Raw genomic sequence first — 27,902 nt, forward strand, 5'->3', positions numbered from 1 at the left:
CAGAATGTTTCAATGCTGAACTTTAACTCCATTCATACGTTTCTTAAAGGTAAGTATAATTTAATATTAGGGAAGAATAATGGGTTTACTTATTTACACTGTCTTTTCCTAAGCTGAATACTTTATCAATAAATTGTCAGCAATGATGAAATGTATAGATGTTTAATTCAGTCGGTAGATTGGACTATAATACTAAGTGTCGATAAGTCCCCACACCTGCATTTTAAAAAATGGACAACATATAATGCTAATATGCAGTTAAATGACACATTACTTACCCTGGTGATCCTGAGTATAAGTCTATGTCCAAAATATCCAAACTAATTCGCTGATAAGGAAGCCCAATTAACTGATATACACAGAGAAGATTGTTAGGGTGGTAACCTGGATATGTAGGTGAAATTAGTTCACCAGATATTTCGTCTAATTTAGTCATATCTCCATTTACGTTAGGTTTAACAATATGATCTGCTTCAATACGAAAACGACAGTTACTACTAGTTATCGCGGGAGCAGCTGTGGCATTACCAGTACTAGTAGTAATGTCATCTTCGAATGGTATATACAATTCAGAGGAAGAAACAGCCTTACCAGGATAAAATGCGTCTGCAAACACAAACATGTAGAAAAAACAACAATTAGACAAAACGAATATTTTTTTTAGAAATAGTTTGTTTAAAAGCGAAGACTATTCAAGCTTATAATTGTTTTCATCTAACCATCAGGTAAAACTCCCAAGATATTTAGAGACAACTCTTAAAGATTATTTATGAACTTCTATTCCTTGTAGTTCTTTTCAAAAGTCGTATTCTGGGTATTTTCTCGGTTTACAAATAATGCCATTTATGTCACAATAAACATATTCAACTCCAAGCAGAATTTTACCACCTGCTGCTTTTTCATCGTTGTACTATTATAATAGTATCACATGCTTCTGAAAGCTTTTCATTCATATTATCACATTGAAACACTGTAGTTTCTTTCTGCTCTAGGTAATTATAGTAGGGCCAATAATTTCAATAGCATACATTGTTGCCATTGTTACATTTAATTTTCCTTGTTTTCGCGACACCAACTGCTTTTGCTAGCAGTTTTAGAGTATCCGGAGATAAATATTAGGCCTACGCTTTAAATGTTTGGCAGAGGAAAGTGTATCATGATACTTCATAAAATTCAGTAAGTGGATTAACGATTTTTATTTAATCTAAATTTAAAGTACTTATGTTATTCTTTTCACATTTAAATAGTAAATAGTATATTCATGTATCGTAAATCAAAACACACAGAACAGCTGTTTCGTTTAAGCACGGAACTTCTTATTAGTACACACCATTAGTCAAAACGGGACCAAAACCTTTAGATTGTGTTTCACCATAAAACCAGTGAACCGAATTTCAGTGATTCTTATTTTCAAATCCAGTCACATATAGTGACATAGTGCTCGCTTCATCTAATATAATTGGGAGGAAGGGGTAATTCTCAATAATCAACATAATTGAGTAATAAGTGAAGTGACTTTATAGTATGACTACTGAGAATGAGAATACAAGCGGTTTAAAGATTATATGAAACTTACTGGTTTTGTTACAAACTAGAGATGGTCACTTATGGTTCCACCACTGATGAATCAACAGTCCAATGCATAAAGAACGATTATGGATCAAGTTAGTTATGCTACTATGTGCGAGAATAACTAACAATGAAAACGTTTACAAGTATCATTTTTACCTTGAGTGAAATACTTTTTCAGAAGATCAATGATGTAGTCTGATGAAAGCGAAATATTTTAAAAATACCTTTCATTCATTTGAAATCTTTTGTTGATATTCATATAACTATCTATAATTACTGAGAAGATTTTCAAATTCACGCTTCTTTTGAACTTGATACGTTTCAGAACAAAGATTCCAAGCCGTTATAGAAAAATTATTTGGTCCATGAAAGTTTAGTCGTTACTTACTTTCAGGTTGAATTTTTCAGAAGCCATAATAAGTTATCTATAGAATGGTTTAAAACCTGAGGAGGAATCTGTTTAATATGTAGCTAAATATTCTGCGCTTGGTGCAATCATAATTTTCTAGAGCCTTTATTCAAGTAAACTATTCTAAAGATACTCTGGAAAGTCAATTGAACAGTTAAAAACTGAAATTTAGAAGCAAAGTCGATTATTCGAACGATTCATTGTGTTTTATGTATATCATGGTGGAATATTAGTGTTTTCGTAGCTAACCACGAATATGGATAAACCATGAATAATGCAGAAGATAAATCACGTGTATTATTGTATTTTATCAAGTATGAAAATAATCTTTTATGTATTATGTAAAATAAAGCATACCACTAAATGCGAGTTATATTTTCAATGTTTGCTAGGTACCAGTAGTTAATGACTGTAAAGCTAAGTTAAGAAACATTGAACAAAGATATACGGGTGTACATATTATGGTGTTTTCTGGGAAATAATAAACCCGGTTTAGCCATTTGTTTGATAGTTGAGTCTCAAATAAACTGCAGAAAACTGGTTATTGTCTTGGAGGAAATAAAAAAATCACCAACCATGAGACTGGTGATAGATTGAAAAAAAATTGTCTTATTTAAAGGCGCCTGTCTCCCAACATTTAATTGGTAGACTTTAGCCAAGAATTTTTGTTTCAGCCAATTCTGTCCATTCTGCTTTCAAAACAATTGGAAAAATGTATTTCCTGCCTAAAAAGTATATTTACTGAGCCACTAAGTTAACTTGTGTCATAATGACCAAATCGGGTAATCCGCAAGAGATGTATCTATGCCCACCAAGACTGATCAAATGTCAGTTAAAATATCAAGCTACTTCCGTGATGTTTTAATGAATTCCTTGAGAAATTTGGTTGGAATATACCTCTGTTTTTTAATTTTTAATTCATTTATTTTTCGACATACTTATTCACCCTAGTCAGACCGAATTCTATGGTTCTATTTATTTTTTGAATACAGTAAAAAGACTGAAATAATTTAAGACTATTGAAAAGTGTTTGTTTTTACGTTGTTGTTTGGCCCTTAATATCATCTGATAGTGAGGGATGAATGAAGTGACTAACAACTACGGTACATTTTTAACCTTTATTGATAGTATCTCTAAAATTAAACTAATTAAAATAGAGAATGATCTTAATTTCCGAGTTACTCAGGGAATAATTGAGATTTGATAAGGATAGATAGACCTATAAGTAGAATGTACATCGTTACAATAAAACACTTTTATGTCACAAAGACAAACTAGAAAGCTTGAATTACAAGTTTTAGATTAGATTCGCTTACACTGATCCGGAATCACATATATATGGGTTTTAATGAAAGCATACATTTAATCAAACAGGATATTCATATAAAGTGTTAAAGTGTTTCTAATTTATACGCTGATATGCGTCGTCAATTGATCAAACAAATGTTTACTCATACAATCATTTGAGTTAACAGAACAAATGTACATTTTTAACTAGTGCCTTGTATTCACAATCGTTTTATTTGTCATAATGAGTATAACTGAATTCAGGTTGAACTTCAAATTCTGACTTATTCTACTGTAGATATGAAAATGTCTGTTTACAAATACAAGTCAACCATGAAAATCAACAAAAAATGAGTGTTATTAGTTCAATATTCTGTCAGCTAATAGCCTTATTATTTTCATCTGAAGATTACAACTAGGTGTCGTGATGGCAACCAAAAGGTTAAAATGAGGTCCAGAATCACGAACTTATACAAATTACAGTCAAACGTTCCTATCGATTGCTGAAATATTTCTGAGTGTGTTCTAGCAAAGCTATTTGAGTACCTAAAGTTGAGAAATGAGCGTAGCTAAACTTATAATGAGATTAATTTCAAGTGTCATATTTCTAAGCTTTGGTAATAAATTACCATAAGTTCCCAAAATAATTTCACTCACCTCCTGTACAGGTCAATCGCTTATTCCTATGTACATGAGACTACAGACACAAGTGTTTATTTGAGGGAAAAGGAACAGTTAATAACTGATTCGAGAGTCGATTCTTGTTCAAATTTTCGAGATATTTACAAGCTTTTTGCTATATTACATTACAGTCAAATTTTACATACTGTAGCTAAAACTCATCTGTCAATCTCTTTTCTCGATTTTAAAAATTCATTCATTATTTAGAATGTCGTAAGCAACAGAATAATAATAATGTTTATCTAATATTGAAATAAATGTCACTCTCATAAACATTATAATGAAGTTCAATGTAAATCACATTCTATGCATTACTGCTTATTGTTTATAAATCTTAACCGATCATGCTGTGACCAAGTATGCAAGTTCACTAGGGATTTACGCGAATCCTTTTACTTAAGCCCAAAACAAGTATTTTAAGAAAAACGAAAGAAATTCATTAGTTTAAAAGACAAATATATTATTTAAGAATATTCTTTTCGATAAATTCTCTTCAGGTTCTACAATTATATATCCAAATTAATAATCCGAAAAAATGGCTAAGTTAAAGGCAAAGTACATCGTTTAATGCATGTAAATTTAGGAATGTCAAATCAAATAGAATAAAATTGTTAATATTGATATGACTCATATAGAATGTTAACTTGAATCTGTATATATGATAATTTAATTACAAAAGCATTCTTACAAAAAAGCACAAGGAAGCTATTCGTAGTCAAATGTAATTGTCTCTCTTATCTTCATTCACAAATCTTCGTATTATTATTATTTATAAGAACCTTCGTCTACATTAGAGCGAATAGTTTCACAGTATTTAGGCGCCGAGTTGATGAAAGACATTAAATAGGAAGAATATATTTGATATTTCCTTGAAAAAGCTTGGACCAGATTGCCAGGCGAAACGTTGGATTTACTTCGAATTCATTCGCTGAGATTTTACAAATATATTCTTCTTATTTAATGTATTATTATTATTGGTTAAACATTATTGTTAATCTCCCCTATGCATGATTCACTCATTTCGCATTCACCCCTCCTTAATACCTCTTACTCATTTGTCACACAATTTCGTCTTCCATTAAACATTTGATCGAATTGTAATTGCACTATTATGTCTCTCACCCTATCTGACCCATATTGATTCTGATTATGGATCTTAAATTTTCACTTAACATATATATAGATTCAAGCTAACATTATATATTAGTCATCTCAACATTGACAATTTTATTCTAATTGGTTTGACAATCCGACTCAGTGAGACATAGGTCCTGGATTCTAATCTCGCGAGGTGGGATCGTGGATGCGCACTGCTGAGGAGTCCCACAGTAGGACAAAACGGCAGTGGTGGTCTAGCTTCAATTGACTCATGATTTCAATTATGAAATCCTAAATTTACATACTTTAGACAATGTACTTTGCTTTTAACCTGGCCATTTTTGGGATTATTAATTTGGATATATAATTAATATTAATATTAGTCCTTTAATGTGAAGGGGATCTTTAAACGATTAAAATTTATCATTACTGAACATTTGGGCCTTTATTTACTAAAGTGAATTGAAAGGGTGAATTTGAAGTGTTTTCCACATCTGATTATGAAAACTTATAAATGAGTCCATCTACTTAAAAAGACGTCAAGTCAATAAATAACACAAATGGTATCAGCTAACTTCCAGTAAGAGTTTGTATTGAACGTTAGAGTACATCTCTTATATAAAAGTCAGGTAAACCCTGAACTTGGGATAAATTTATTAATTTACATCCAAAAACGTTTAGTATCAGTTGTTTAATTTCCGAATAACTAAAAAAAAACGTAGTTTTCAACAAGGTTCTGAGTATGGAGTAGGCTTTTCAGTCATTCATACACTTTAGAAGCCCTAGTCTTAGCAATATTAAGAATAACAGGAAGCTTATTGAGTGGTAATTTACAAAATCCAAACATTATCATTTTATACTTAAAATATATTTGGCCACACGGTTAGAAGAAAATCTGTGAATAACGAAGTGAAACATTTAAAAATTTTTTGTAGCCAACAGAAGTGAATGTTCGTCAATAGCACAATAAGGTAGCATATAAAACAAAACAAAAAAAAGTTGATGCATATCATTTTTCCCTAGTAATCAATAACCTGCTGTATCTCTCTGTACATGCAATTGATAGTCAATCTAATCACAAGGTTTACCACGATACTGAGATGTAATCGAGTTAGTGTTGGCTAAATGGAAAATATTGACTGATAAGTATGGGTTTTGTGTGTGCTTATCACCACTCATTGTATGGCACTTAGGATAGGTTACAATTTGATGATAAAGTACTGGAATATCTTTCATATGTTAAGCGGCCCGACATAATAGAGTGTATTTTGCATTACACAATCACATTGCTCCTTAGTCGACAGTCTATATTGGTACAGAACAACATAGTAGGGACTGCATGTTTGGAAAATTAATCCAATAGTATTTCTAATCAGTGGAAATTTGAACAAATTGTTGTTAATAACATTGACTATAACGATGAAAATCCAGACTTGAATGCTTCAAACAACAAAATTTGTTTTGATCGTTCGATGCAAAACTTCCTTCCTAACACCCCTAAACAAATAACATGAATTTCTCGTTAACGTTAGACGCTATGTATCAAGATAAAGTAACAAACTGACAAAACAAAAACACTGTTATTAAGCTTACCGTCATTAATAAATTCAAATGTTCCATTGAAACCGAATATAGTGGATTTTCCTGTTGTATACCAGGGATTTACCACTTTTTCTAACTCTGAATAAAAATCCAATACAATCTCTCTGTGTAAACTAATAAATGTGACAGAGTTCGTCGATAGATAATCGCCACAATATCGACCCAATAAATCTGATTTATCTAATACGGAAGAATAAACAGCAGCTGAAAATGGTGTTGTTGTATGTAGTTCATTAGGTGATGATGATGACAAAGGAGAAGAGGCTTCAGCAAGTATTGAAGCTTGTCTATCCAAATCTAGTGTTGAAGAAGCAACATCAATATACACGTCTAAGAAGTCGACTGAACAACTGTTAGGAATAATAGTGATAGTGTGAGAAGAAAGAAAAAGAGGTATTCATTTAAGTTATTAAATGGCTTAGAGGTACTGTAGAAGGGAAAAATAAATATTCAGCAAAATTATGACTCACCTCATTAAGACTTTTTTTGTTGCGCTGTGTCGCTTAGTTTGGAAATCTTTCTATTTCAAAATATTTTCACTTATATCCGGAGTAATTGTATAACCTGAAATTCGCATTTATTTGATCACTAACTAGGATAAACTGGTACAGGATTCGGGGAAAAAACTGATTGAAGGATTCTGCCCATATATTATTATTAGCATATAGGGTTGTAAACCAGAAGGATGGAGACTTTAGAGTTAAAACATCCATATTGGGTAGATACCATCGAAAGCAATCAGATCACATACATATTTTCACCATGATGTTTAGAAGGGAATTCATGTAGCATTCAATCAAAATCGAATTTCGTTACGTATTATAATGAAAAGGAAAGCCGTCTTAGCACCTTACTATGAGACATACAATGGTGGATCTAGAAAATGTTCAGCAGGTCACTTACTGCTATCTGAAAATTGACCTAAATTATGAATTGATAGGTGATTGGTTGGCTTTTAATATGTGATATTTTTTTGTAATAGAGGAATAATCATTTACTGTAGAAACTCATCCAGCAGCATTTACCTAAACTAAGTGATCACTTTATTTTACACACAATAAATGAAATTTCATTAAGATCGGGATCTTTACTTAGCGAACGTTGTGAGTCACAACTGAGTACTCACAAGGGAGAATTTCTATTGGAAAATCAAAACCTCCGAACAAAACGGAAACTCATCGGTAACGTTAAATGGAGACTATAAAGTTATTTGGAGTTGCAAATGTGGGCTTTTATCTCAGTAGTTCCGAAAGATTTCGCGTTTATTACGATATTTATTCTCATTCGTTACAGTTGGAGCTCAGTGTTTCTGACCACTGAACTAGAATGATACAGTTATTTAAAGTTCATTGGTTTTCAATAGTTCGTGATAAGAAAAACTTATAACTTGCTCAAGATCTTCACAAATCCAATCTTAATTTTGTAGCTTACACCGGACATGTAATGAATCAAGGTTTCGTATCTCAAATTTATGTTACTATCATTTCACTCATCAACAACTAGATATTTCGCAAACCTTAACATTAAAAATGATGATTAGTAATTGATCACTACTTTTTATATAATAGTAATTGATATATCTCTTTTCAAACTATAGTCAAATAATGAGAAATCAGTGACGTTAATAAATGAAAAAATATGTCTATATTTAATATTTTTTGAGCTAAGATTATAAGGATTACATTATTCTAATATTGACATTTGCTCATCATAAAGTTGAAGTACTCATAAATAAGAATTATTTATCTATGTATTGCATAGTTTACACACGGAAATTTTCATCGAAACCATACTTCACTTCTCATAATTAGTCGGACAAGTAAGATTTCAAAAGTGGTTAAAAAATTAATGATTGTACCACACAATGAAACTAATGCCAAATGACATCTTTGGCAATGGTCAATAAATTTTGGTTCGAGCTTCCACATAAGACTCTACTATGAAGTCTTGCGTGAACCCGAGAATGGTGGGCTTATGATTTTTACAACATGTTAACCCTTTTTTATTATAACTGAAGGTAAAATATCAAATTTAGCTCATAAAAACCTATTGCTGTGGGTAAAAAATATCAATGTATTGATGGTATTGTTCACAAAAACTATGAAAACTTTACGATTATATCCCCTAGATATGATCACTCAACTTCAACAAACTCATACTGCAAACAACAAATTCTCTATACCATTTTAGCTTGCTAAATCCAAGAAAGTTGTTTATTTTAAAAACTCTCCCAAGTCATTGTTTGATACTTTTTGCGCACAACAGGGATAATGTCTGATAACAACATAATATTCCTTGTTAATTATTTTTTATTTAAATATAATCTAATAGAAACACTTGCAAATAACACTTTATCTTTACTGCAGTTAATCCTATAAATATATGAGTGGAATAATGGATTTCGCAGAATAATTTTTCCGTACAATAATTCCATCAGTTTATTCAATTTCCTGCTGTAATACATTATAAAAAACACCAGTACATTTGTATAGCTATTAAAAACATTTTTTCACGCCTATGAATTTAAATGTTATAAGAATATTTATGAAGTTCGCTGAAAATTCGGGGACATTTTCGATTTAAGTTTTATGGCTGAAAAATCAATGAAGGACAGGTATCATGGATCATACATTTTAATGTAGACACATATGATTCAGTATACACTCTCTTCCTTGTACGCTGTCAAGTCCATGAAATCTAATATCGCTATAAATATGTATACGAATGGTTCATATAATATATCCTTAGTTATGGCTAGTTATCGTCTATCATTCTAATTAATTAATGCAGAATAACGATGAAAACCATCGTGAATCAGACCAATTCCCCAGTATGAAACCAAAGAAGGAACACTGTTAGAATAACGAGGAATGAAATGAAGCATCTCTAACAATAATTTATCAAAATATCTCTACTTTAGTTCCTAAGTTGACTAAAAGGAGTACATCAATCTAACACATAGAACATTTTACTTATTTTGGACATTTTACAATTATCGGTAGGTTGGTGACTAACACGATCTTCACATGAGTACAAAAGGTAAGCTCTGGTTTAGGTGACTTTTGCTAGCTGTTACGCAAGTAAGATGCTACAATACGTACATATTACTTAATCATCTAATCTAGAGCACACTAGAGCTGTGATACATAATTATTGAAAATGCCAGAATGATCCAATAATATGGTTACAAAAGTGCAGCTGATAGTAGATAAATATTCAAAGACACGTGTAGTAACATCCAATTGACCATTTTATTAGATACTATGTTAAATTCTTAGATTATTTTCCTCATAATTAGTCGATAAAATGTTCCATATTAGTTTTTTATTTGAGTTATATCACGGATAATGAGACAATTCATGTATTAAAAGTGAAGAGTACGAGTGATAAAATTATGTTCTTCCACAATATGCTAATAATTGGTCTTTAAATGTCTGTTTCTCGTTCACATTATTTCAGTTTAGTCGGTTTCAGATTAATAAAAAAAATACTGGAAAATGATAAAAACAATAATAGTTGAAGAACTAACCTTGGCATATCACCCGATAAAACAAAGTGATCAAATTTAATATGAACTTTCTCACCAACATCCGCTATGAAACGAAAAACACAACGTGTCCCAGATTCATAAGATTCGGGCCATTTTGGTGAGGTGAATGTACCTTGTTTTGTTGAGTACTTTCTGTTTCCTTGTTTGCTGTTACTATCAGAAGTTATATCGTTTTCTACTCGTTTTTCCGCTGAATTAAGTGCGGAGCTTCGAAGTAAAATTTCTCCGGCACCAGGATTACAAGTGTATCCACTGATTATAGGAATAAGCAAAGTGATAAAAACTGAAAAGAAAATATATGCAATTGAAAAATACGAAATGTCTGAGTTGAAAAAAATTCAATTATTAGGTTGTTTTAATTTTAAAGATGATTTAGAGTGAGACTATAATTTATGTATGACCTTTGAGTGACTCTAAAGTTACCTTGAGAATATTCACCTAATAACTAGGACTAAATGAGGGTTATAAAACAGTGCGATGAATCAAAATTATAATTTATTTTTGACGGTTAGGGTACGAAATTAGATTTAGGGTTTTCACCACGAACTGAAATCAGCTAAAATGGCAAAACGCTATTTAGCCAAATAGATGAGTGAATTTTGCACCAAAATCCAAAACCTATTACCTTAAATCTGATTGGTTCGTCTATAAATTATAGTCTCTCCTGATTAAGGTTATGAAATCAATTATTATCACTTATTGAAGCCTGTAACTAATGAGTAATAATAATCAATCTAACTTTATATTTTCAAATCCAATCCCCACTTTTATGTTGCTTTGATCGTAAGTGGTTTAGGGGAAATGTATATTCCGTCTAATATGAAATTATTGTCTAATGATAATCACTATCAACCTCCAGTTTAACAATGAGAAGTGAAATAACCAGAAGCGTATATATCATCTAACTCGTTTGGAAAGATACATTATAAGCTTATTTTTCGGCCATAAAATAATCAGTATTGTAGGTAAAAATCTATTCACGTAAGGCTTGATTTATAAGTAAATATCCTAATAACATCATCTATTACACAACTCAACCACGCGAACATCAGCAAACGCTTTTTATTGACCGTTCAATGACTATCGAAGTCTGTAGATCAGTATGATCACTGATATATGGTGCGAATTCCTCTTATTGCAGACATCTCGTTTATTGGATACCTTCCACAAAAGGCACACAATAGTACGTTGTAGAAATCTGGTAACGAGGTTTTTACCAACAATTTGATTAGAAAGTTCAACGAAGAGAACATTTTTGCATTTTTCACACCATTCTCCTAAAAAAACTAATTCATTTTATTGTGTTCATCGATGCCCGTTTAAGTAATATCTAACATACTGTCATCTGCTTCTCAGTTGTTGTTTGCGTTTGTTTTGTGTGAGAGAGAGAGTGAGTGAGAGTAAGAGAGAGGAAATGAGCGGAAGAAAAACAATCAAAACTAGTAGATTATATTCCCATCCGCGATCACGCAATGAATAATCAAATAGGAAGAGGAATTGTTGTGTATAAAATAGATGAGGATGAAGAAACGATGAACATAATGAGGAAATAAATCAGATTTCGCCAACTTTATTACAGACTAGAAATTTGATCTAAATGAATTAGATTACGTTCTTGCCAATACGGTGTTCATCGTTATCATTTCGACAAGAACAATCAAATACAAAATTTCAGATACTTTAGTAAATGATTTAATGATAGATATCAAATATTGATGTCAGAGATCGAAATTTATCAGGTCATTTATTTATTTCTTTATGGCAGTAGAAAAGTATCACCATTAAAAGTACAAGGATGTCAGTCTTCAGCATCAAGTGATGTTTAAAATTCTTTCCTTTTACCTGCGTAATTAACAGGTTATCTGTCTAATCTTAAGAATAGTATTCGTGTGCTATTGAAAGGAAGTGATCCTCACTGAAATCTAACATTCAATAAACTAGAATTCTTGCAGTTTTAAAATGTGATCCTAATACGTAAAATATTTTATAATTATTCAGAAAACAACTTTTACAAGGAGTAGCACCCAAAAATTCTCTTTTTCTGCTTACTATTTATTTTGGTATCAATTTAGACAAAGGAATCTTCGTGAATAAATATGAAATCTAATGATAACAATAACAACATGGTTAGGCGGAAGTGTTTGTCCCAGTTATTCAGTGTTGATACGGATCAAAAATTAGATTACCTTCATTTTTCGCGCCTATCGACAAGCAACAGTCATTTATTTTTTACAAATACAGATGTCACTTAATGAACTTAAAGTTATTGTTTTTCTGATAACTACCTTACACTTTAATTTCAGTCATTTTATTAAGCCTATGTTGTCGTATATTTTCTGCTCTGTATCTGTTATTTGTGTAGAGAAAGCTTAGGTTGATGAATATAGAAAAGTAAAAAGTGCTTTTAGCTCACAAAGACAAAACGGTAAAATTTTGGTGCACATCATATTTAATTTCTGAATAACTGATGGTTGGATTATTTCTATCAAATACTTTTACACGTTTATGATGAATTATTAGTGTGGATGGTCGGGGGGGGGGAAGAATGCACTTAATGAAACTAGAAATATATTGTCCGAAGGTTGGACTAAAATCTTTCGCTTATGATATTTGGAAGAAATTTAACAGTAGTGAGAACTATTTTAATCAGATTTTTACTAATAGGAATAGAGCTATTTAGAACATATCGATGTTTTTTCAAGAAAATTCATTGTTAATATCAGAAGGGTTTTTGTGGATATTATAATAATTTTAATAGTTGAGATCATGAGTCAATTGAAGCTAGACCACCATGGAAAACCTGAAAGCACTGGACGGCCGTTTTGTCCTATTGTGGGACTCCGCAGCAGTGGGCATCCACGATCCTCCCTCGGAGATTCGAACCCAGGATCTATCACTCTCGCGCGCGAGCACTTGACCTCTAGACCACTGAGCCGGCATCAACGGTGATACCGAATATCGTGGATATAAAGTAATAATTAAATGACAATAAACAAATCCATTTAAAAATGAAAATACTTGATCGTCGCCCCCAAGGAACACTGCTCTCCAGGTTGGGCATAAAACAATCTTCGAGAAAGGGAGCGAATGAATATATTTAATCCAGTTTGATGAAAGTTAATGAGAAAAATAACATACTGATGACTTGAAGACAATAATAACAGGCTTTGCACCATACCGTGTTCTGTGCTTACTTTCATTTACAAAACTGGAGTTTATCACTTTGTTATCCTAAATAGATAGGTGATTTAAACAAAATAACACAAACACACGAACAAATACTCTTAAACGAAGAACCGAGGCATTTTTACCATTCTATCAATTATCACTATGCGATAATTTAGTTGTTTTTTCGCAATCATTGTTCGTGCATGATAAATACCAACCCCTATCTCTATTGATCAATTACTATATAGTATAAGGTAAAAATGAATTGATTATGATACCCAGAAAAGGAAATAATACTGACCAAATTATGAGATGTAGTATAGACTGATTCTTTTCTTACTAGTATATAAGTTGCCAGCAGACATTGATGTAAAAATTTAGACGTCAGTTCTATTTTCACTCGAGACGGATAAAAAAGAAGCCCCTGATAATGAAAAAATTGAAGGACTAATGACAATTAAGCTTAGGGGAAATTATTAACCAAAGATTAATTTAGATTACACAGTTGCTTTCCATTTTATCTACTAAAATCAAAAAATATAGTACAAAGATACTAGTAGTTCTCTTTCACGATTCAGCTCTAGGTTAACAGTAGGCAAATCAGCTATTAGACTATCAAGTACATCCTGAGTTATTTAACAGATTAAACTCGGTTAACTTGTGATGGTTTTTCTATATAATATATTTTATTTAACATCCATCCACTAAGCATTTGCTGACACTATAATGTCACTGGAAGTTTTTTAAAAATATTTGCAAGATATTGTAGACAGGTTTAAGTTCATAAAGAAAGAAAACTTTACATTACATTCACTAAGTGAATAGACATTATAAAGAAGAATGTCTTGTGATGGTTTCCTCTATGCCGTCTGAAATGACGACAAAATGTTTCAGATAATTGGTCGAAACATTTTCATACAGTTATATGGTACAACTTCGTGAAGGTGGTTGTCAAAACAACATTCTGTAGCGTGGTGTTGAATTTCTCTTACAGTTTATTAAAGGAAATACAGACGCTTTTGGGTCGAAAACAGTAACAAACAACTTTCACTGGCCAGTTTTTGTGTTCCGTGCAGTAGATAAACATATGATTTAGAAAACTTCTGGGTTTATTGATTTTCGGTAAATAACCATTTTACAATTTGTACAATTGTTGTTTGGGTTTAAGTTTGATTTTGTCATATTACACCGAATAATTTGGTATAGTGAAATCATTATCAAGATAACTAGACAGGATCTTTCTTATCGATTAGACTTGTAGATTTACGTTGAACTGCACTACTCCATGTTGAACTGATTGCTTTTAGTAAATAACCTAAGTAACAAGGTATTGCTTACTCGATGACTTTTGTGACTTAGATTATTATTTGTCTGAGGTCACTGGTAAATGACATTACCTACGTCCTATTATAATCGGCATTAAAATATAAGTACCAAATGAACCTTGGTCAATGCTAGTTAAATAGTTTAAGAACGTGAGTATTAGTCTATTTTTGATTAGATTAATTATATTAATGGATGGTATTTTGGCGGAATTAAATTAGCTTGAGACTAGCATTCCATATCAAAGATATGATACTGACTAAAGAAGCGATAATTAATCAACATCAGCCTATAATAAAGATTCCGAATAACGATACGTGATTTAATGTGTTCAATGAATTAAAATACAAATACACAATGAAACAGCTGGAAAATTAATATATTAGCATAATGATATATTATCTATAAAGCAATTTAAATTGACTGGTATATCTTCAAAATTGATGATCTAAGTTTACAGTTTGCAGTAACAAGAGTTAGCATAACTAATATGTAGTAAAAATAACTTGTGGATTTGGAATATTACCAGTTGGTCTAAAACCAGAAAGTCATTTCATAAAGCAATAGAAATAAAGGAATGTATATTGAATAAAATTAAAAGTGAATGTTAGAAACATTGGATCCTTCATTGTATCCTTATATTCAGTTAAATTGTAAAGAACTATTATGTTCCTTGATTATAAAAATTTAAAGTTCATAAAAGAGTATCAACAAACATGATTCAAGCAACATTAATTTGAGTTACAGTTATTTTTGGTAAGTTTGAAATATTAACAGTTGAATTGATGAGTCGATTTAAGCTAGACTACTACTAAAACCGTGTAAGCACTGAACAGCGGTTCCATACCAGCGTGGGACTCCTCAGCACTGAGCATTCACGATCACACACAAGAGACTCGAACCCAGGACCTACGATCTTATACGCGAACGTTTAAACTCTTGACCACTAGGTCGACATCCAATGATGTTAAAGTTTAACTTTCATTGATCCATGAATGACTGCACAACCATTCATCCATTGTTTGAGGTAGATAAATGCCACAACTCACAAAGTGATATTATGTCGAGTCTCAAAAGAAAATTTAAAGATTCCTATAAAAACGTTATCTGGTTAGGATGGGTAATAAAATGGAATCTTTACTCGACTTGCATCAAGCTATTCTTCCTTATCAAACTGACCAAGTTTACAACATCTGAATTTCGAAGTGGATTATTCATCTGCTCCTTTTGAAATAGATTGTTTACATAAACAATAATTATTCTTTCGTGAAATTTGTGATCACATATTAATTCTTTGGATTAACTTTTCAAAATTCTTATTGTGAGTATGGGGTTTTTGAGATTATTGAATTTTATTAAAGTATTGAATCTATCTAAGTTAAACAGCCATTGAAAACTTGAAAGCATTTGATAGCCGTTACATCCTAGTATAGTAATCCTAAGCAGTGCGCATCCATGACTCCACAACCAGGAAGTAACCCAGGGTCTTCAATCGAACTTAGATCGGCTCATAATTTCAATGAAATTCAACAATCTCCACAACCCCATACTGAAACTTATTATGTACTCACTAGTGATTAGCTTTGTGAGGGAATTCTCAGAGTTCTGGTGAGAATCCATGACCAATTGAGCTAAACAGTATTGGATGTGTGACAGCTACCCACCAAATACAATGGTAGATGGTCATGCAATATGGTGTATTGATTGAAGTCAGATATTAACGCTTTTGGATACCGGCTTAGTGGTCTAGAGATTAAGCATTCGCATGAAAAACCAAAGATCCTGGGTTCCTGTCCCGCCTGTGGGATTGCGGATAGGCACTATTGAGAGGTCTCATACGACGACGAGACAGTCATCCAGTGATTCCAGGTTTTCAATGGTAGTCTAACTTAGATGGGATTGTGATTTCAACGAAACTGAATTTAATTTTTCAAAACAGGTTTTTTTCTAAACGAAAACTTCTAACTGCGAAATCCAGTGGAATTTCATCGAAAAGAATGTAATATAGTGTAAAAGCTAACTAGATGGTCTCCCATCCCTTTTAACACAGGTCTATATTGCAAATTCCCTTTAAAAAAAACTTATTTTGCTACTGTACAGAGTTAATTAAGTGTAAAAGTAACTATGCATAAGTTATAAGTTGAAAATTATAACAGTCATTTAACTCAAAGTTTATATATTTTCTTTTATAAACCGGTTTATCAGCTTAACCACAGTTTAAAGATATTAGTATGTAAAAAGTGTGCCTTATCGGCATTCCCTATTTTATTCCATCGCATTTTTATATTTACAAATGTTTGAGTGGACCTTTAAACTTCGAGAAAAAGATTCAGAAAGATACGTTAGCTTTATTGAATTAGTTGCAAAAAACCAACACCGGTATAATTGTTCAGTCACTCTTCATCCTCATGAAACATGATGTAGTATAAACGTCAGATAACTGGGAAAACAACAATATTATTACACAAGTTTGGTGTTCAAAGTTCATTCCAATTAGAAGACCAAATCATCATATTTAAAAATTCACCATAGTCGAGATTTCGTCATTCATTTGACTAATGACCAAGTTTCAAATTTTATCTATTGATTCACCTATTACTGAAACTTTGATTTGTTTCCACATTTATGGATTTTCCAAGCATTGTGTCACAGAACTGTCTCTTAAACAACGTTCATAATTATAATATTACCTCTCTCTCTCAACTATTTTGTAACACAACGCTATTCGCTGGTTACTGTCGTGATCTTAGTATGATATGTAAATCTATTCTAAGAAATAGACCTCGAGTATATTTGTCCATCTCATTGTGTATCGTTGCACTGTTAATAAAAATCAGTTGAGTAACACGGGATATGTGGTTGGAATGTGCGATTCAGCTTTTGGAGTGTAACCTCTGATCTTGATATCCAAACATATCATAACCCCCATTTTCTTAAAAGTAGAATTCTAAAACTCAGTGACCGATTTTTCGTGGTCCTGGTGTATGAATAACAAATGAAGGGAAAATTTAGCTTAATTAAATTTGTTTCCAAGACTTGACAAAATTGTCCAGTAAATGTAATTACATTTATCCTTACTTTTCAACAAACACAATTACACCTTAACCACCAAGTTTGTATGCTTTTCAAAACATATTCTTATAACTAGGAATCCTTAAAAACTCTTGTAGCATAAAATAATATTTCTTTTCTTTTGTTAATCTGCTTTTGCTGTTCAACTAAATATCTTATGTCATATGGTCATGTTTAAGTTCATTCTTCATCTTAGTTACATTTCTTTGTTGTCTATTTGTATGGCTGCTTACTGTTTAAAACAGGAAAAACTATTGAAACATTACTTAATCTACATGATACATTTTATGATGACACTAATCAGGTCACAGAAAGATACATACCAGATTACACAAATGATTGTATTCACAATCCAAATAGGATATTTGTATATAACTGTCAGGAAAGTAAATTTAGGCTAATTTCATATAAAACTATGTATGAACTAAAAAGGAATGAAATTTTAACTGTAATTATTATCTTTTTTACTACAAAATCATTCACTTTTACTTCACAACAATAATACTAATGGCTTAAAACAAAAGTTATTCATGGCTAGAGGAATATGGAACTATTTAAATTGTCTTTTGAAAGAATAACACGGCTTATCGTTTCAAGATGTGTTATCTCATTCACTGATTTGTTGACCAGTGGCAATGTTTTAAAGAAGAACAAACGGTGATGGTGAAGATTAGGATAGGAAATGAGTTACTGTCCACTTATCTGCCTACCAATCTACAACAAATTTTGAAAACTGAATAAAGAAAACTGAAGTAATAATAAATTTGTAGTAATAAAAAAAGCTAACAACCTAACTACCCATGTTATTCTGTTTTAAGAAGTTACAAATTCTAATATGTGTTATTCCTTTGTGGTAATCCATTTGTTTTAATAAGGATTATTGTATGTGGAAGAAAAGAAAACTTGAATTTGTACTTCATTCAAAAACAACTATGTATATTTCCATGTTTTTGTGTCATAATCAGCCATACCAATATAATTTCATTCTACGTAGTTTCTACTTCACTTTTTAATATCCTTACCATTGAAATTCCCTATATCTTTTATTAAAATGTGTTGATGAAATATCGATTTATTAGACCATTCTATTTGTTTATTGGCTCATACAAATAATAATACCTTTCTGATCGATATTTCACTTAGAAACATTCGTTTACTATTTTTATCGAAAATTTCTTACTGACTATAAGAAAGAAATAGATCTTCAACATGATTATGGATTTTTAAAAAAATAGATCTCCCGATAATCTTTTAGACTACGAGGCAAGATGAAGAATGCAAATACGTTGGCGGAATAAACTCGAAAAGCACAACGCATAAAACCTATTATATTGTTAATTATCCTGAACACAATTGCTTACTAGTAACACTTCTATTCAGTAGTCTATATGCATTTTCCTACTTTTCCGTAATTAATTTATCAAACTAAGAGTTAATGTTTGAGTGGACAATTGTTTCAACAAGTTATTCCACAAGCCCTTACAGTTATGAATCCATTATTATTTTATTAGTTCAGGCAAAATATTAAAGTATGCATGCAAACGTTCTTGTTGAAATAATTCCATTGAAAATAATAAGTTTCACGTTGAATAAGTCTTAAACACAAGTAAAGTACTGCATTGATAAAGTTTTACAAGGAGGGTCAGAAAAGAACTGTATATCGTACGGTGATGAGTTCTAATTTGTAGATTAAAATCTTGTGTAAAAATCAGTACAAATTAAATATTGTATTGTAGTTTACGAACAATGATAACTATTATTAGTAGAATTATCACATCTAATCGAACATTGTCTCTATGGAGAGACATAAGAAATTATCCCAGAAATTTGTTGGCACACAATATTCTTTGTTTTTTCTCCATAGATAATATTTTAATGGGATTGCATTCGACTTTTTACTAAAACTCTATTTTTAAATATATATAAACCAAGACAAAATATAAGTGAGATAACTATTGTATAACCACTATGCAGTGTATAGCTTTTCATATGGTTGCTTGTATCTGGCAGCCAAATCATGTGTATACAAAAAACTTTTCATTAGCATTTTAGTGCATGTAATGAACATTATTAGTGGCAATGTGCATTACGAAATGATGTAACCCTATGAGCTTGCTGCTTTTTCCATTTTCCTGACAGTCTCTTCTTATTGTTATGTTGTTAATGACAAGAATACTACTGACATCTTCACTCTTGTGTTGACTTCAAGTTATTTCTCATGGATTATATTTGTTTTGTCACGCAGCGACATATTACTAAGGTCCTTACTTTATTTAACTAGAGTGAAGTCAAATACGAATTATGTATGAGTCTGTGAACATTTCAAAACCTGGCTTTACATTCAACTTGATCATGTCAAAAGATTAGAAAGGATAATTGAAAAAATGCATAAATAAATAGGTTTTTAGGTTAAGAACATAGCGATAACATGTCCACTGTGCTACATAAATTTCTTTGACTCTATAGGCCACAAAAGTACACATCTGCATTACATTGGAAGTTTGAAGAAATATGAAATAAGGGAAATGTCTCGTTTTCTATACCTTAATGATTCTGTAAGTAATATGCACAAAGACATAAGCTGATGACAAAAAAACATCGATTCGTCCTATTCACTTCTCTTGAATATCAGTAATTATCTAAAGTCCCACGCTGACGATTTTCAGCAATCTCACTTGAAAATAAACACAGACAACAGAATAACTGTTGATCATTTGTTGTGGTTTGTTGCAAAATGCGACAGGATGAAGAACACCAGCAAACCTGTTGGAAAACGAAGTTTAACCTTTTCTAAATCATCAGTATGCAGTTGTGAGAATTGTTGGGTTTTTGATTGAAATCATAAGTGTTAAACTACCGCTGAAAACCTGAAAACATTGGACGACCGTTTCGTCTTAGTACGTAACTCCTCATCAGTGCGCATCCACGATCCTGCACACGGGATTCGAACTCAAGACCTTCGGTTTCATCAAAATTTCCGACTAATCCAAAACAAGGTAGGAATGAGAAGAAAATAACCCTCAATGACAAAATGAAGTTGGCCTAATTTATTCAGTTGAAGAGGCTTTATTAAATTTTTAGTTTATATAATAAGTTTCACGTTTTGATTACATTAAAGTAATAAGTAGTAGAGGCAAACTATGAGTAATCTCTTTACATAAACCCAGTCCTTATATATATATATATATATATATATATATATATATAAGGAGAGAGAGAGAAAGAGGAAGAAAGAAAAAGGGAGAGATTTCGTCCGATTTCTTGTTACTTCGTAATAATTTATGGCATTACTGACCTCAATCTATAGGCTTTCTACGAAATATTAAGGCCATTCGGTTAAAACATCAAGATGGTATTTTAATTAATAAGATTATAATTAATTTTTTGTCATTCCTTTTTTCTATGAACTAACTGCTGTTATTTTATGAGAAACTGTTCATTCTATTATTCACACGAACTTTATAAAAGTGAAAAAAACATAATCGTTCAATACCGTTAAACGTAACTAATTAGTTCAGGGGGAAAGTTTGAGATTATGATGGGCTATTTGATTTTCGAATAAGTCTAAATTCACTGTATGCCTACTTTTTCACTTTGAATCTTCGATGTTTACGGCCAGTTTTTGTAAAAATATGAAGAAAACATCGTTAGGACTATCAATCAAGTTTATTATCCCATTTGGAATTCTATTCAAGCTAAAGATCATACAAATCTCTTGTTCAGATGACAACTGGGTACTATACTTGAATATTATAATAAATCAGCCATACTGAGCAGCTATTTTTCTTTATTTTGGTCAAAAAATGTGTATCCCATCACGAAAGATTTGGTTGGCTCGAATCCTACTGGTGCTCAGTTCTTATTAAAGTCAAGACAATTAGCATACAACACTAAACATAAACTTTAGGAGAGGTATTACGATACTTTATTAAACGCCATAGAAATTAAATTCAGATATACTAAGCTTGAATTGAAACAATAAAAATTATGAAGTTCATCCCTCTTCTATTTTTATAACGAACAAATATGTTGACGGAATTCACTGACTTTTATTTAATCAACAGTGCTGTTATATAGCGTTTGTAACACTGTCTTAGACTACTTCTGTTTAGAAAATATTCATTATAAATAGATGACTACTAGCATCGTAAAGAATAATCAACCTTCATTGTGCAAAATGTTCAAAATCAGAATCCAGCATTGGTTATCGAGGAAATACTATATACAAAAGCACCGGTTTGTAATTTCACGATCAACAGCAAATCAAAATAGCTTTTTAAGTTCCTAGCCATGACTTTATTAAAAGTTTCTACATAACAATAATCTGAAAATGTTGTTATCTGAACATCTTGATGTGTAAAGTGAAACAACTTCAAATGTTAACTGAAAAACAGATGTTCATGAATCATCGATCTATGTATTTGAACCAAAGTTAAGCACAGTCTAGAAATATCTTTGTGGGAAATCGTTGAATAATTCAACAAAAAAGGTTCATTCGTACCTCATAAATATTGACATTTTTAAATATTTCTTTCAACGTCACTTAAGTTTTTTAGTAACTTGTACCCAGTAGGCTTAGTCAGGTGAGCATAAGTTGAGTTAATGTTTTCATGTCAATATTCAGTATTCGTTCTACAGCAATTAGGCGAAGTATTTGGCTTATTTATTGTACAGACCACATAACACAATATTATCATTCTGACTTTACTTATCATATCGAATTAACAGAGAGGATTAGTCGAGTGAAAATAGTTAGTACATATTCAATAACTCGGACTCTGGTTAGATATTCTTACAGATGTTTCATAATATCATTCTGCGATTTCTAATTATCTATTCATCATATTTACCATAATAATTTGTTTAAATTTTCAAGATAAATGGATATTTTATTTAGAAGTAATGAAAGAATATGAATTGTTTATTATATTAGTTCCTGTCTCCGATGGATAGTATCTCTTAATTTCAAATGGAAAAGGTGTAAAAGCAACGGTTGATCATCCTAATCCGATTTTCAAGATGGTAGTATTACCAAGTATACTTGAATGTATCTTTTCTATACATTCAATAACATTTCATAAGATATTTCCAAAACAACTATGCAGACTGTTGTAATTCCGAATACCTTTTTCAGTATTAAACCAAGTTTTATTTCTACAGTGCATAGTTAATGGTTTCGATTGACAGAAAATAATATTTGGCAAAGTAAATACGTAGTAAACTGTTATAGGTTTATTGTTCGCTATTTTACACGATAAGGAACTCATTTAATTCGATCTTTCTCACTTAATCGAAACCGTTTAGTATAATGATATTTCTGTACTTAAATGTTGTACAGTTATGTATCCTAAGTTCACAATGAAAGAGAACTGGGAGAAAAACACCAACTTAATTTCAATGTCGGTTATGAGACAGCAAAATATTCTTTAGTCCAGTTTATGTTTAAAATATTTCATTTAACACAAGTTCCTCAACATTAGATTGTAGTTCTGGTTAGCATAAGGTGAATTCTGATTTAAAGATAGTAAAACAAAATAGTTTTTATCACTTCTAAGTAATAACAGATGAATCAGTCTACTGAATAAATACATTGACGATTAAATAAGCTGAGGTCAAAAGAAAGAATGAAAATAATGTTCATAATACTAACTAGAGGGTAATTGGTATGCAAATTGTTGATACCATAAAAACTGGAAAATGAAAGGTGTTTTTCTGGCATAATGTTGATTTCGTGAATGTGAATCCGTACTGATATCTTATCAACCTATATCTTAATTCTACGGCATCGATACTAAGTCTACATAAAATGCAACAAACACACTAGGGATTACTAACTGAACAGCTTCTTTGTAAATATAAAATATATTGTTGAATTTTCTGCACACTAAATATTGTTAATTAGTTTACATTGTCAGAGATATAAATGAAATGTATGATTGTAAGCAAAGATGGATAGGGGCTAGCAGTGGAATCCAGGACGCGCGTTTCGTCCTATTTGGGACTAATTGAAATGTATGAATATTTGTAAGATGAAAACATTACCACTTTTATTTCAAAGCCAACACAATATTCTGGTAAGTTAGGGAAAGTTGGTTGGCAGATACCATACAGTTTTATTCTCTAAATGTTAGACTTCAAGTAAAACTGGGAGAATATCAATAAAAAAGGTCGGTTTTTAGTAAAGAATAAAACTCCCTACAATAAAGTATGTAACTATTTCTTTGATATTCTAATTATAACGAGTTCAAATGACCATATTGTCATTATCAATGTGAAACTATAAGAAAGCTAATGTAAATAATGAGTATGTTGTAAATAAAACATATCAGTGTAACTAGACTTAACAATGCAATAATCCAACACAACTTAGCTACATGGGATGTTTCTATAGTTTGTTATTACTCTGAAATATTTTTGTTTTAAACAATCAATCGAACATTTTGATGAAATAGTTATTTATTCGACTATCTTACTAGACTTGCACAGAAACAGAAAGTGAAGAACTGTTTTATGTGTAAGTCAACGACTGGCAAATATACAATTCAAACCCCACAATATCATCAACAGATGAAAACTACTGTTTTGTGGATCTTCAATCCAATTAATATGGTACGAAGTTTCTTTAGGGTCCGTTTAGTACAATAGAATAAATGCATAAAGGTTTAATTTAGCTCACAAAAGTTAACACTATATAATATTCAACAAAATATCTGCCACTGTTATATGTAAACTAGTTCTGATTTATTTAAAACTGCTCAGTTGCACGGCTATAACATACCTACTTATGATTAATTTTTAAATTAATTATCAAATTTCTTAAAAAGCGTCAATATCAAGAATGTAAAAGGTTTCATCTTGGGCTGAAATAGGAAGTGAGAACTATCGGGTTACCAATCAGTGGTGACTACAGTAGTATTACGGTCTAGTTTTTCTCTAGTAAAGTCAAGGGCGCGTATTGTTAAGGTGTCTCAAACTAGCTATAAACAGATACACAGTACTCCATTGTTATCAATGATTCTAGAGTTGAAGAAATATCTATTGATTTATCCATGAATTTTTCATACTTTTATACTGAACAATAAAGTCCTAACTAAAGATCTCAGCTAGATAAGTGTCACTTGTGTGGGTTTAGAGCAGTTACTAATTGCCACTTAATGTTAAGCATATTATGTGGGGAAATCTTGAAAAATTAATTCAACTACAGTATTCAGTACTTTCATAACAATTCAACTGTAGTGAAGACTTCAACAGTTTAATGTATAATGTCAAATACCTTATTTATGTCATCATTTGCAATTTTCTTTGATATTGCCCCAATACAAATGTACAGGTCTTCTAAACATCGCGTGTAACAGTTATATTCGTTAACTTTAAACAATGAGTTGAAAACAAGCTCATTAGAATTGGATTGTGACATAACTCGCTATTATTCGCAGTGCGATTATGTACGTAATTTTCCGATAAAATGTTATTTTACTAATTTCTTCTATTTGATACTTTGCTATACTCCCCAGCAGAAATCTAATTATCAGTAATCATCCATTTACTTAGACTGGTGTACCATAAAATCCGTATCCACTCTACTTATGTATTTGCATCGAAATACATTTCGTATTCGAGTCAAATATCAAAGGCCAAACATTTTTATAATCAACCTACGCGTTTATTCAATGGTAGTTCAAGTCTAAAATGAAAAGTACTCATTATAAGTTAATAAGTCTTTAAGATTGAACAACAATGTCCAGGATTAAAAATCCGATCTATATTTAGCTAGTAATAATTACTCTGACTGATTAATGAGTAAATGTAAATTTAGGGAATAAATAGCATATTCAACAGAGCAGTGGTGAGCTGCGAATTACCTGAGTTTATAATGAGCGCTCGCTTCCTGATCTTACTTGATTGACTTACCACGTAAGTTAATAACATTCACCTCGTGAAGCGACATTGCTCAGAATAGATCTCACCCACAGTACATACTTATGCCTTAAATAATTAGAATTGACAACGTTGTTTTTATCTATATCCTATGTTTAAATCATTTATTTTAATTAGGTTATCGATAAAATCCTTATACCATCACAAGCGAAAGACTGTCAAATATAACGGGACAACTTTAGGAAGGCAATAAGAATAAGGATATCAAAAGCACTACATGAATATAAATTTTGAAAGCGTGAGAAGAGTGGACGCCGAACACTTTAACAGTAATATTTTCTTAATATACTAAATATCATTTGATTATATTTTTATGTGAATGTGGTTATAAAGCCAATTATGCATAATAAACATTTTGTAATCTAACGATAAAAAAGAAATGGGCATATAGTATATTAAAAGATACAAGAGAATCATGTTTGGTCAAGTAGGTGAGATCGAAGAAACTGAAATAAAAACACTAATTTTCAAATCTGTTTTCTTAACCCTCATTCGATTAACTGAAAATCGTAGACAGCTGAAGACTTATTTCAACACAATCACAAACTGAACAACGGCGAACTCAATGTTTCTCAGAGTAAAAACAAAGACTGGTCCATAATGTTTCTTTTTATCAGGTTTAGTGCTGAGAAGTGAAATTCCTGACTGATCATTTTGACAATCTTACAGAAGTATTTAGATGACATCTGATGATAGTTCTAGAACTTTAGAGAGGCAGTTTCCAAATTCTATTAGATGTCTCAACGAGAGCATGTAAGCTGCAAGACCACAAATTCCATCAGTAGTTTTGTAGTACAACAGTTTTTAACAATGTATTACTGCTATCCATCCAAGTAACTATCTTCAAAAGACTAATGATTAATAAAAATTTCACTTCAGTATGTAAGTGCCAAACACCTCTAATTGGTTTCGAATTACATTGATTTATCGAATGTACACTGACTTATTAATCTCGAATTGGAATTCAGAAAACCCTTTAACTTTTACGAAATTAATAAAATTTGCATTTATAATGAGAATATTGAGTGAGTATTATCAATAATTTTTACACTACTTACCGAAGTGGTATGTAATAAACACTATTAAATATCCGGAATATTTACTTGCCATTGAGAGAAAGAATATAGAAATGTATATTAAATAGAAAATCACGACTCCATAATTGGTTTGCCTGTCATATTAGAATTCATTTATTTTGAATATATTAAACTGCTTTTAGCAAAAATCTTTACAATTAAATTATTTCATTACTATCTTTCACGTCAGTAACATTAAAAATGATCATAGTCGTTTTACTGACAAGAACAGATGAGATTTAATTCATTTGGTTGTGTTCTAAAAATAAAATAATATTCCGCACATTTTAATAAAATAGTCTTCATTAGTCAAAACTTTTCAGCTTATCTTGATAAGTAGAATAAAGTGAGGTAAATTTTTACATTATCAAATGGTCCGATTGTATCAGATGAACCAATCATATAGTTGATAGGTTTTCCATTTATTGATTTGAAATGTAAACAATTTTGATTGGATAAGTTATTGTCTATCATAGTATGCATAGGACGATAGGATGATTGTCAGTTACGACTAGTCATTTTCATTTTAGTAAATAATACACAAAGAAATACGCAAAAACAATATACAGATTTCAAGAAAGGCTTTATTTAGAAGCGTATTGTGTTGTTGTGGTATGCTCCCATCACCATCCTTTTATCTCCAATTTAAATTGAAATCTGAAGCTCATTACTCGTTCTAGTCACCTGATAATAATGTTAACTGAATTGACTTTAAATTTATGTACTTTGTTCACCTGGTTGAATTTATTTCACTATAAAAAGTAAACTTGGATATGATAAGATTGTTAATTTTCGCAAGAATAGAGTTTATATAATACGTTTTTTCCAAGAATCACACATTTAAGATTAAATGTTGTATTTCCAGTAAATGGAGTATTCCAAAAAATACTGTTACCTTTAAGTTCCAAATATTCTTATTGTTTGGAAAATATAACCTAACCACATGATAGACAGTACTGGAAACTACTCTCTCTTAATTCCTAAAAGATTTTTGTCCTAAAGACCCTGAGATTTTTGGATCCTAGATTTATTATTCACAATAAATATTATTTCATCCACGCAATCCGCCTGGTCAACTAAGACAGTACAACTCCCTCACAATGAGCCTGCTATTGTGTATGGTTTT

At 31.1% G+C, this 27,902-nt stretch overlaps 1 protein-coding gene across 1 annotated transcript in view; it reads right to left on the minus strand.

Moving 5' to 3' along the window:
* The window catches only part of Smp_132930 (hypothetical protein), a 61,358-nt gene extending 34,239 nt beyond the window's left edge, over nt 1–27,119 (minus strand). The window contains exons 1-4 of the mRNA XM_018792708.1: nt 26,759–27,119; nt 10,179–10,482; nt 6,641–6,999; nt 279–606 (exon numbers count right to left, since the gene is read on the minus strand). Coding sequence (XP_018644148.1) covers nt 279–606; nt 6,641–6,999; nt 10,179–10,482; nt 26,759–26,810 — 1,043 coding nt within the window. The 5' untranslated portion in view covers nt 26,811–27,119. The remainder of the gene's footprint in view (nt 1–278; nt 607–6,640; nt 7,000–10,178; nt 10,483–26,758) is intronic.
* Nucleotides 27,120–27,902: the final 783 nt, after the last annotated feature.

Source organism: Schistosoma mansoni (assembly GCF_000237925.1).
Source record: "Schistosoma mansoni, WGS project CABG00000000 data, supercontig 0187, strain Puerto Rico, whole genome shotgun sequence".
Taxonomy (NCBI): domain Eukaryota; kingdom Metazoa; phylum Platyhelminthes; class Trematoda; order Strigeidida; family Schistosomatidae; genus Schistosoma; species Schistosoma mansoni.